This window comes from Neomonachus schauinslandi, chromosome 3 (genome assembly GCF_002201575.2).
Source record: "Neomonachus schauinslandi chromosome 3, ASM220157v2, whole genome shotgun sequence".
Taxonomy (NCBI): domain Eukaryota; kingdom Metazoa; phylum Chordata; class Mammalia; order Carnivora; family Phocidae; genus Neomonachus; species Neomonachus schauinslandi.
The window spans coordinates 192754164-192765697 of NC_058405.1; the positions used below are offsets into that span (position 1 = coordinate 192754164).

The 11534-nt window shown below is 61.2% G+C and overlaps 1 protein-coding gene across 2 annotated transcripts in view; it reads left to right on the plus strand.

Annotated features, from left to right (window-relative positions):
* The first annotated feature begins 155 nt into the window (after positions 1–155).
* D2HGDH (D-2-hydroxyglutarate dehydrogenase) overlaps positions 156–11534 on the plus strand; it is a 20720-nt gene continuing 9341 nt past the window's right edge. For both annotated transcript variants that reach the window (XM_021679058.2, XR_002479756.2), the window contains exons 1-6: positions 156–517; positions 5887–5944; positions 6646–6785; positions 7436–7629; positions 8148–8316; positions 10282–10425. In XM_021679058.2, the coding sequence (XP_021534733.1) occupies positions 160–517; positions 5887–5944; positions 6646–6785; positions 7436–7629; positions 8148–8316; positions 10282–10425 (1063 nt within the window). In that variant the 5' untranslated portion in view covers positions 156–159. The remainder of the gene's footprint in view (positions 518–5886; positions 5945–6645; positions 6786–7435; positions 7630–8147; positions 8317–10281; positions 10426–11534) is intronic.

Sequence of the window (11534 nt, forward strand, 5' to 3'; positions counted from 1 at the left end):
CCCCCCCAGCGCGCCTCTCCTGGAGGCCGAAACCTCACTGCCTCACCCTGGAAGACCCCTCTCTTCCTGGACCCGACCTGGACTTGGGCAGCGCTGGGCTTCCTCTCAGTAGTATTCCAGAGTTGCAGCTCCTATCACTTGCTTTTTAGGGCAGGAGCGATGGTGCCCCATCTGGTGCCCAGGCAGCTGGTGCGGCTCTTCCGGTGGCAGGTGGTGTGCGCTCGGGGAGCCTCTGTGCAGCCCAGGACATGGGCATTGGCGTCCAGGATCCCCAGCCTGCTCAGCCCTTGCGGGGCCACAGGCACCAGACACCTGGTCTGCAGAAGCAGCTCATCCACATCCCCCTGTGCCCCCGAGGTGGTGCTGACCCAGGAGCGCTACCCCGTGACGCGGCTGCCATTCTCCGTGGTGTCTGAGGAAGACCTGGCAGCCTTTGAACGCATCATCCCCGGCAGGGTCGTCACAGACCCGGAGGTGCTGGAAGCTTCCAACGTGGACTGGCTGAGGACGGTCCGAGGTGAGTGAGGGTCTGTCCTCATGCTTCAGGGGGATGGGTGTGTGATGAGCTTTGGGTGGAGGAGCCTGGGGTCACTGGCACATACCCCTTCTTGTGCTGACGAAAAGCTGTATTGTGGTTTTAAAGTCTTCTGAGAACAACATTCATAGAGGTTTATTGGTGGGTGCGTGACCTCTGCAAATCAAAAGACAAAAGAGCCCCCTGGCTGCTCTGAGGGATGCACGTTGATTCCTGGTGCTGCTGTGACGGAGAACCACACACTGTGCAGCAGAAGCTTCCCCTCCCCCAGGCCCGGAGGCCAGAGGTCTGACAGGAAGGTGTAGGCCAGGCCATGCTCCCTCCAGAGGCTCAGGGAGGCTCCGTCCTGCCTCTTCCAGCTCCTGGGGGCTCCAGGCGCCCCTGGACCTGTGACCGCTTCACTCCCATGTCCGGCTCCGTCTCCTCGTGGCCTCTCCCTGTGTGTCTGTGTCTCACATCTCCCCCTGCTTCTCTTTAAGGGCACCTGGCATCACCCTAAGTCCAGGACCTTCTCATCTCAGGATCCTTAACTTGATTACGTATGTAAAGACCCTTTATCCAAATAAGGGCACGTGCACAGCATCTGAGGGATAGGATGTGGACGTACTTTGGGAGGCCCAGTCTGCCCATGGCAGCTCTCTTGGGCAAGATGCGTGGGTGCTGGTTTGGCCGCCCATGCCTCCTTCCTCTCAGCACACGCCTGTTCGTCAGCTCCTGGATTCTCAGCCTTCCAGAGCTCTCCCGTGAGAGAGAGCTTCTAACACTCTGTGTTCTCTCCTGGAACATTTTCGGAGATAACGTAAGCTGCCTATTCAGACAGTTACAAAAACCAATACGATGTTCTTGCTAGAACGTTAAAGAGAGCTAGAAGACAACCAGTTTACAACAAAGTTATGTATTAGACACGGAAGGCCGGGACACGCTAGGCAGCCAGGACCGCAGGCAAGGCTGGATCCGGCGCACGTGGGACTTGAAAGAGCAGTCAAGGGGGGTGTTGTGTGGCGGCGACTCAGCCACTGCAAGGGAAAACTCCGAGAGAGGGTCCAAACCAGCTGCGGCCTGAAGTATAGTGCGTCTGGAAATGGTGCGGAGTCTCGAGCACATGGAGTTAGGGTGTGGGCTCAGATAACCGAGACATGCTGTACTCGCAGGGAAAGACAGGCCGGAGACCTTGGAAGTCTTCGGACTGTTCTTCTTCTTTTTTTTAAAGATTGTATTTATTTGAGAGCGAGATAGAGACAGAGATAGTGGGAGAGAGCACGAGCAGAGAGGAGAGGGAGAAGCAGGCTTCCTGTCCATCCCAGGCAGATGTTAACTGATGGAGCCACCCAGGCGCCCTCCTCGGGCTGTTCTTTATGGCCTAAGTGCCCAGACTGGAAGGGCTTCCAGCCCCACCCTGCCCGCTAAGTCAGGGCCTCACGGGGGAGTGGGGGATGTTGCCAGGCTGCGAGCCCACCACCCGCACAGGGCCTGCAGGCTTGTGTGCGGTGCTCCTGGAGGCAGGAGAGGGTGCTGTCCACCCTGGGCTCAACCAAGCCGGGCCCCGGCCCTGTCTCAGCACTGCTGCCTGAGTGCCAAGCCCCACAAACTGGGGATGGGGCTCCCACCTCAGGTAAGAACCCAGTGTGCTGGGTGCTCAAGGCTTAGGGTGTCTTCCTCCTGGGGCTTCCAGAGCAAGTGCACCCTGTGACTGGGATGCAGACTGTCTGCCCTCCCTCCCTGCACAGGGGTTGGCTGTGTGCTGGGGGCTCTTCCTGGAGGTCTGTGTGCCTGTGTGGACGACCCCCCACCCCCACCCCCGCCTGCTGACACCTGAGCTCAGGAGGGCGGCACTGGGGCTTATTCATGTCTGAATCCACAGGACTTGATGCACAGCACCTGCCCAGTGGGTGTCTGCTGAAGTAGTTTGTTCACTTTCTGTCTAAATCACCCTTTTATGTGGCTTTCTTTTGGGAAGAAAGCATGTCTAAACTTACGATCATTTAACATTTTAATCTCGAAGTTCTGTAGAAAATGCAGCTAGTAAAAGCTGATTAGGATTTTACAATTTTCTTAAAAATGGTTTTTATTTGAAATGGAAACTGTTAGTAAGTATCCTGTCCAAAAATTAGATCCCTTGCTCATGGGTGGACCCCATAAACTTCGGTGGGCACCTCATTGTGTGTCTGCACATAGTGCAGGGCTGGGGTCCCACACATGAAGCTGGACAGGAGGCTCACCTGAGGGACGGTGGCATGAGCTGCACGCCAGGTGGGCATGAGTGCCCAGGAGAGGCCCCCATCACAGGCTGTTTCCTTGGAGTCTGGGGAAGCCACCTGGAAGGGTGTCCTGGGACAGGAATAGCCAGCGCAAAGTCTCTGAGCAAGGCCACGCTTGGCGTGTTTGTGGAGCCATAGGCCCAGGTACAGCTGGAGTGGATGGACGAGGAGGAGGTCAGAGAGCGAGGGGGCCAGGTCATCGAGACCTCAGGGCTGTGTGAGTCCTGGTAGCTGATGGGGGGCTGCTGGGAGGCCAGGACGAGAGAGGGGCCCATGACCTGTGGTGGCTGCCGTGTCGGGGAGAGGCTTTCACTCCGCAGTCGTGGAACCTGGGAGCAGAGCACGAGTCTTCGAGGGCAGTCAGCTGAAATGGTATTGGGTTCTGTGTGTGTGGAAGGAAGAGTCCAAGACGTGCTCATGGGCGAATAGGGTGTCAGAGGAGTCAGGATGCAGGGCCCCTTGGCCTGAGCAGTTGCAGAACTGGCCTTCCACTTGCTGAGTAAAATGGCAGGAGGTGCTGCTCTGTGGGGAAGCCAGAGGTCTGGGCCTGGACAAGTCCAGATGGACACGTGAGGGGGCCCGTTGGGCTGTGAAGTCAGCTAGCCCAGGGCAGGGTCCGAGGAGGCTGGTGACCGCTGTGGTCCATGGGGGTGAGCAGGCACCAGCCAAGGGGACCGAGCAGGTGTGGCCGGGGCTCCGGGGAACCTGGTGCGTGTGTGAACAAAGGGGGAGCCAGGGGTCGGCAGGGATCGGCAGGGGTCGGGAGCAGCTGCTGCACTGGGGACCGTGGCAGGAGGCCGTCCGCAGCATGGAAGTGACACGTGTGCCACTGTAGCTGTTCGTGGGGGTTGGGAGGCAGACGGGCCCCCGTCTGGTGGATGCACTGTGCTGTTGGGGGGGACAGAGAGCTGAGGCTGTGGGGACGGGGTCAAGAGAAGATGTTTTTTTCCTTTTCGGGGCTGGTTTCGGACGAGCCTGCCATCGCAGCAGGTTAATAGTGGAATGATCTGGTAGAGAGGGAAGAGCGAGGAGCTTGGTGAGAAACGGGGGGTCGCCGTGAAGTTGCCCAGGAGGTGGGCGTGGAGGGACCCGGGCCCAGGGAGGGGTCGCAGTCTCGGGGAAAGACAGTGGGGGCCCGTGCAGGAGCAGGTGGGTGCTGCTGAGGTGAGGCTGGGGGAGGCCGTGGGAGCTGCAGTCTGTGGGAGGGGGGAGGCGTGTGAGAGACCGCTGCCTGTCCCCCGGGAGGCAGGACAGGGAGGGCCCAGGGGCTGCTGCCCAGGGGTGGGAGGAAGCAAGCCGGGGAGTCGTTCCCGGAGCCTGGGGAGCAAGACCCTCAGCCCAGGTTCCCAGGGAGCTGGGAGAGAAGAGGCAGGACCCGAGTTCGAGGTGACAGTCTCATGTGTCAGGGTCAGCAGCGTCCTGCAGAGGTTCAGATGGGCAAAATCTGAGGCTTGCCGGCCACTCGGTCTGTGCCACAGTCCGTTGTCCGAAAGCAGCCACACCAAATAAGTGGGCATCAAACTGTGTCCACACGGCTCCACTTACAAACGTGGCCCGGGCTGGGCGTGGTCTGCACGCGGGGTTTGCCAGCCCTGACGTAGCCGGGTGCTCTGGTCACTGGGAGGAAGGCAGGGAGACTGCCCGCTGGGAGCGCTGGGGGTGTGCATGCTGTGACAGGTGACAGGCCATGCCCCAGGAGGGTCCTCTCGTGCCCCAAGCCCAGTGGCACCCCGAGTGAGCGAAGGCCTCGGACGGCTGCTGGGAAGCCAAGAGGGCCGAAGAAGCAGGTGGTGGGCAGCATGCGGACGGTGCCGCTGAGACCAGTGAAAGGCATCTGTCCCCCACCAGTCTGCTGAGCCTGCCTTTGTCGAGCGGAAGGACACGAGCTGAGGGCCAGAGAGACCGACGCTTTCGCCTCAGCTCGTCCCTGACCGGCGCCCTCCAGAGCTCTGACTCTGCTCCTTCTGCCTTTGCTGCTTCTGTTTTCCCCTCTGTTCTTTGAGTCCGTCCCTAACCTCTGAGGCTCTGTGCACATGAGAGAGGAGACTAGGGCATAGCTGGAGTTTTGAACCTTGGGGGCAGTCTGCCCGAAGATTCCTTCCCTGCTTCCTCCCACACGTCCCAGAGGAAACACAGTCATCATCCAGCAGCACGTCCACGGCTGCTTCCCTTTGGCCAGTGTCCTGAGGTGGACAGTAGAGCCCTAAGGCCTCCTGGAGGCTCGGGCAGGGGTGTGCTGGGAGGGCCAGTTACTGAAAAATTGTTAGAATTTTGCAGCAAGCCAGTTGTGAAACACAGCCCTTATTAAAAATGGAAGTATGTAAATATATGATTAAGTTATATTTAAAGCAAGGATTATAAATATGTATATATTTATAATTTATAACAAAAAAAAGTAAGCCAAGAACTACAGCCAGATCTCAAAGCTGCATGAGAAGTCACTGACGCGGGGCGGGCGAGGAGGGGGGGGTCCTGTGCCTCCTGCCTTCCTGAAGCCTCCTCACCTGCTTCTGCATTTGGAACAAAGTCAGAGGGGCAGAGAGAGCCTGCCTGTCTCTGGGAGGCGGTGGTCAGGAACACTGATGGGCTGGCGTCCAGGGGCTCCTGCTGGCCACCTCTGGGCATCCCATAAATCGAAACAGCTGAGAGCAGGCACCTGGTACATAAAACAAGAGCCGTGCACACACACCGCTTTGATGAAACACTTATAGGAGGGGGATGGGAAGCTCCTCCCCGCGGCAGAAAGTCCAGTACTACACACAGGTGGAGGGATGGATTCGGACAGGTCACTGGCTCGATGTCAGGTGTCTCCCCACAAGGGATGTGCGGTTATGGGGGAAACACAGTCACTCCCAGCGAGCAGCCAGGCAGGTGCCCCTGGCCGTGGACGTGGGCCTGGACATCGGTGCCGTGGCCTCCCCGCCCAGGGAGGCGGGGCCCGTTTTTGACACCTCGCCCTTGTCCTTGAGGTTCAAGGGCTTGTTGCTGACCACGGTTGTGCGGGTGGCCTGCAGAGGAAGGAGGATCTTCCCTTTCCGGAGGGTAGACTGAGCGCTGCCCTCCGTGAGTGTAACGTGCTCCTTGGTGTTGCAGGTGGTGGCAAGGTGCTGCTGAGGCCCCGGACCTCCCAGGAGGTGGCTCACATCCTCAGGTGAGGAGCCAGCACCGGGGGGGCCCACGGGGCCGCGGCGGGCGCCTGGGGAGGGCACGCATCAGGGAGGGAGACAAGCCTTTTCTTGCAAACAGCATTCTTTCATTGTTCTATGCCAGTAAACTCACGTTGAAATTGGAAAACAAAACCATAAAGAAAACCCCGCGAAAGCAAGCCCTCACTTCCCTCCAGAGGTGGCCCCTGAGGGGTTTTGCTCCCTCCAGCTGCTCCTTCTCTGCCCGGAGTGGTTAACTGCTGTCACATCGTGTCTGTGATGGGAGCGCTTCTCTGTCTTCCCCATCTGGCCGTTTCCGCGCCCCGTCTAGGTGCTCCTTGCGCTTCCAGGCCAGTTTCTGGCGGAGGTCTAACGGACACGTGGGGGGCTGCGTTGCTTTTGGTGGACAGCAGGGGGTGCTGCTGGTCGGGGGCTTGTGCAGGGAGGGGTGTGGCCTCTCAGGAGGTTCACCCCACGAGTGCCACCCTGTCCGGGACCGTGCAGCCTCATGGGTAGACCCCGGTCTCCTCAGACTCACCGGCCGAGCACGGGGACTGAGGAAGTCCCCATGGAGGCCACGGGCAGGAGGAAGGGGGACTCAAGGTTCGGTGGGCTCGCAGCCAGGGTTGGCCTGGATCGCGTCCTGCAGGGACGGTGGTGTGGGTGGAGGGACAGAACCCCGATACCCGTCCTGTGCTTGTCCCAGGTACTGTCATGAGAGGAACCTGGCTGTGAACCCGCAGGGGGGAAACACGGGCATGGTGGGGGGCAGCGTGCCCGTCTTTGATGAGATCATCTTGTCCACCGCCCAGATGAACCAGGTCATCAGCTTCCACAGCGTGTCAGGTAAGCCTGCACTGCGGCCGGGTGGTGGGGGCCCCGGGCTGGGGAGGAGAGGCCCGGCTCTGTCTGCCCTGGGGGTGCTCTCTGGCCTGTCACTGAGGTGGCTTGTGCGGTGGGGCTGAGGTGAAGGGGGTGGGCTTTTGCCGCAGCCCCTCCGACTCTGACATTTTCTGACCAGGAAGGCCCTTGGAAATGGGGTGCAAAGGGTGGGGTACAGGGAAGCATCAGGCGCCTCCTGCTCAGTGGCCCCAGCAGTCTGTCCAGCAGGGCATTTGGGGTGGGGCATCCTCTGTGCTGGGGGCACCTGGGCACGGGAGCTCCATGCCAGCAGCGCCCCAGAGTCACACGTCCCCGGTGGTGGGATCAGCCCTGGGCGAGGGGCTGCTGCCTTTATAGCGACGCTCTTCCGCTCTTTTCCGCAAGAGTGTGTGCCTGAGGACTTTCTTCTTTACTTTTGCCCTAGCAATTTTTCTTTCTCGTGGTAAACGATAAGGGTCACTTCTGGGGGACGGGTCTGGGGACACGCTCCCTTTCCTTGGTCCGGGTTTGGAGGGGGACCCCCGCCCCAGGGCTGACCCCCGCAGGGGCCCCGCGATGAGTCTCCTGGCCCCTCCTGGGCCAAGAGCACCCGCGGCAGCGCTTTGGCTCGGCAGGGATCCTGGTGTGCCAGGCGGGCTGTGTCCTGGAGGAGCTCAGCCGCTACGTGGAGGAGAGGGGCTTCGTCATGCCCCTGGACCTGGGGGCCAAGGGCAGCTGCCACATCGGGGGAAACGTGGCGACCAACGCTGGTGGCCTGAGGTTTCTGCGCTACGGCTCACTGCATGGGACTGTCCTGGGCCTGGAAGTGGTGAGCTGGGGCGCCGGCCCGCTTTCCTTTGTGTGCCCTGTGCCTGTGTCCGAGTGGCCCGGCTCCCCAGCCTCTCCCCAGTGCTGAGTGTGCTCAGCGTGTGAGGTCTCCGCAGGGGCCCCGACCCGGCTTGGCTCTGGGGGGTCTGTGCCCCCTTGGGCACTCTCTCTGGGTCTCGGGCGGTTGGGGCGGTGCGGGGTGAGGTCGGGAAGCCTTGCAGATGAGGGGTCTACAGGGCGCGGCCCGCGCAGCGTGGTCTCTGCCACGCCCCTGCTCCGCCCTGCCTCCCGCCACCCTGCTTTGGGCCCTCAGCTCCCTGGGGGTGGGAGCATGAAAGTCCTTCTTTCAGCCCGATTGGGCGCCTCAGGCCTGGGGTCACCCCGGGGCCTCCGACTGGGGTGGGGTGGGGGCTCATGCTTGGCTCTGCTTTCTGAGGGCCCCCCGGGCGTGGGAGCGGGAGGAGAGGGGCGTCCACGAGGGCCCATGTGTAGGGCCTTGCTTCTCTCCTCCTCGGCTAGGTACTGGCCGACGGCACCATCCTGAACTGCCTGACCTCTCTGCGGAAGGACAACACGGGCTATGACCTGAAGCAGCTCTTCATCGGGTCGGAGGGCACACTGGGGGTCATCACGGCTGTGTCCATCCAGTGTCCGCCCAAGCCCACGGCGGTGAACGTGGCTTTCGTCGGTAGGCAGGCCGTCAGGGTGCACCACTCGGTGCCCTGTCCGTCGGCATGAGGGAGGCCGTTCCCGCCTCTCCTGGCTTCTCTCCGAGGGATGGTGCTCCCAGAGTGAGGTCTGCAGGGGAGCCTCCCCTGTCTCGGGGCAGAACACACTTTGTTCTGGAGCAGAACTGGGGCTTTGCTCAGCTCTGCCACCCTGTCTGGCTCTTTGACTCTGAGGGAAATGGTGTCATTTCTGGTGTGTTCGCTCCCGAATCAGTCACAGCCGTAGGAACACTGCCCGCCCTGTCCCCTGCTGTCCCCTGCCCCCGCCCTGTCCCCTGCTGTCCCTGCCCTGTCCCAGCTCTCCCCCACCCTGTCCCCTGTGCTGTCCCCGCCCTGTCCCTGTCCTGTCCCCTGCTGTCCCCACCCTGTCCCCTACTGTCCCCGCCCTGTCCCCTGCTGTCCCTGTCAGCGTGCACCGTGCATTCTGTGACTTTCCAGCATGGGGAGCCCTCTTGACCCCACAGGGCTCCCCAGCTGCCCCTCGGGTCCTCTGCTTCCAGACTGTGAACGTGGGCTTGTCTCTTTCTCCTCTGAGTCCGTGTCCTGTCTCGTCTCCATTCGGAGCCTGTCCTCTTCTGTTAGGTCAGAAGCTGTGGAGACATCTAGTCTTCTAGAGGTCACCGCGGGTGACTCAACTCCCAGTCCCTGCGTTCGGTGCGTTTAGCGGTGTCTGAACCCACAGCAGGATGCAGGATCTTATGGTCTCTAATCTCTCGGCTGTAATTATTGTTTTCCTACAAACGTGCCGTTTCCTCCGCTCGGCGTGCCTTTCTGCACTGGGGCTGTGCTCCCTGTAAGCACGGTCTCTGCCGGCCCGTCCAAAATGCCTTCACTCCCCTCGCTCCTGGAGACACTGTCGCACAAGCCAGGCCGCTGAAGATCATCCTGCGTCCTGCGCTTGTGTGGTGGGCCGTGGCGAGGCCCACCACCCTCCGCGGCCGCCGCTCCCAGTGTTTCTGGCGCTTTGTTCTTTAGTGACTTTAAAGATTATCTCTTTATCTTTGGCCGTCTGTGGTTTGGGGTTTGTTGCCTGTGAGCGCACATTTTTACCTCGGATCTTTTGAGCCTCCTAAGCCTGTGTCTTGGTGTCTCGTCAGTTCAAGTCTGCGCCGTCTTCCTCCCCCTTGAGGACTGTGGTTGGACCCACGACACAGCTTTGCAGTCCGTCCTCTTAATCTCTCTCCCACGGATTCCACCCTTTTACACTCGCGTCGCGTTCTGGGTAGTTTCCCGTCTGTTTTCCGTTTGCCAGCGTTCCCGTCAGCTGTGGCTCCCAGGCGGCCGAGCCCGCCGCATCCAGCCCCACGTTCCAGCCGTGGGACCTCCACGTGTTCCTGGGTGTGCAGAGCAGGCCTCTGTGCCTGGCCTTGTGCTCTGCGGACACACTCCCCTGACGCCCACAGGGCCGGTCAGCGCGTCCCATCTCGGCCCGGAAGACCCTGCACGTCCCACCCCCTCCCCAGTGCAGGGTCGGTCTCCTGGGCCCTTCCCATCTGCCCCCGGCCGCTGCATGGCCGGCTCCCTGGGCCTGGGGCGCCTCAGAGACTCTCCTTGTCCCGTAAGTTGAGTGACTCACCCAGGGCTGCTGGAAACCCAGTGCTCACTGTGCTGAGAGAAACGTGGTGAAGCCGTTGGCTGGCGTGGCCCGGTCTCTGGCCCCGTGTCTGCGCCACGGCCCCTCTGGCCCCTCCACCTTCCTGAGCGCCCTGGGTTCTCCACGAGCGTTTCCTCCCTGATCACCACTACCGTGACGTGCGTGCCGCTGACCAGCAGGTGTCCCTGTGGGGTGCTCTGCTGCTTGGGGCTGCCCCGCTCGCCAGGACCCCCGCCCACCGGGGCCACTTGGCACAGCTGCTTTACAGGGACCCCTGGGTGGTCCGGCCGGGGCTCTGGTGCCTGTGCCTGAGGTCCTGCTGTCTTTGCAGGTTGTCCAGGCTTTGCTGAGGTTTTGCAGACCTTCAGCAGCTGCAGGGGGCTGCTGGGTGAGATCCTGTCCGCGTACGAGTTCCTGGACGCCGAGTGCATGCGGCTGGTCACGCACCACCTGCGCCTCACCAGCCCGGTGCAAGGTACTGGGCCCCCGTGGGCGGGCGGCACCCGCCGCTGCCCTCATGCCCGGCTCGTGGGGCCCGCTCACGGGCCGGCAGTCCTGTCCGCAGAGTGGGGGGTGGCGAGGAGCAGCCTGCGCAGCTCTGGCGTCACCGTAACCGACGAGCGTGTGGTTCTCTGACCCGCGTCGTGAGCGTGCCCCCAGAGCTGGTTCAGTGGGTGCTGCCAGGGTCTCTGGGAAGCCACAGTGCGCTGGTCAGAAATGCTTCTCTTCGGCCAAGGGGGGCCACCCCTCCGTGGAGGCTCGCAGGGCGTCCTTGCACGTTAGGGGACAGAACGCCGGCTCAGCATTTCAGAAAGCAGTTTGGCATCACGCACCTGGAGGACAGAAACGTTCCGCTGTGGATCTTGGTATTTCCACTTCTGAGATCGTCCTACAGAAACGGTGGTGGTTTTAGCGCAGGCGGTCCCGGCAGACGCCACAGACTGGGGCGTGCGCACAAGACGCTTGCTTCTCGCGGTCCTGGAGGCTGGGGGTGTGAGATCGTGGGGCGGCTTGGCCGGTTTCCAGTGCGGCTGGCCGTGTCCTTGCCGTGTGCTCTCCTGGCCTTTGTGTGTAGGGAGATCAGTGGTGCCTCTTCCTCCAAAGTGGGCAGCAGTCCTGTGGGATCAGGGCCCCACCCTTACGGCCTAATGTAATCTTAATTACCGCCCTACAGTCACATTGGGGGTGGGTGAGGGCTTCACTCTGGGAATTCAGGGGGAACACAACTTAGTCCTTAGCAGTCATAAATACGGAAAGATCTTTACACTCTGAATTTTTAATAAGGCGCTGCTTTTAGTACGAGAAACCAGGAAACAAATCTAAATATCCAGTAGTAAAGAAATAAGGTATGATACAGTCACTGGAAAGATGGGGGGCCCATGGGCGGATGGAGGGTCCCTGCGTGGACAGCATCCCTGGGCGGATGGAGGGTCCCTGCTTGGACAGCATCCCTCGGTGGATGGAGGGTCCCTGGGCAGATGGAGGGTCCCTGCGTGGACAGCATCCCTCGGTGGATGGAGGGTCCCTGGGCAGATGGAGGGTCCCTCCATCCACCCAGGGATGCTGTCCATGCAGGGACCCTCC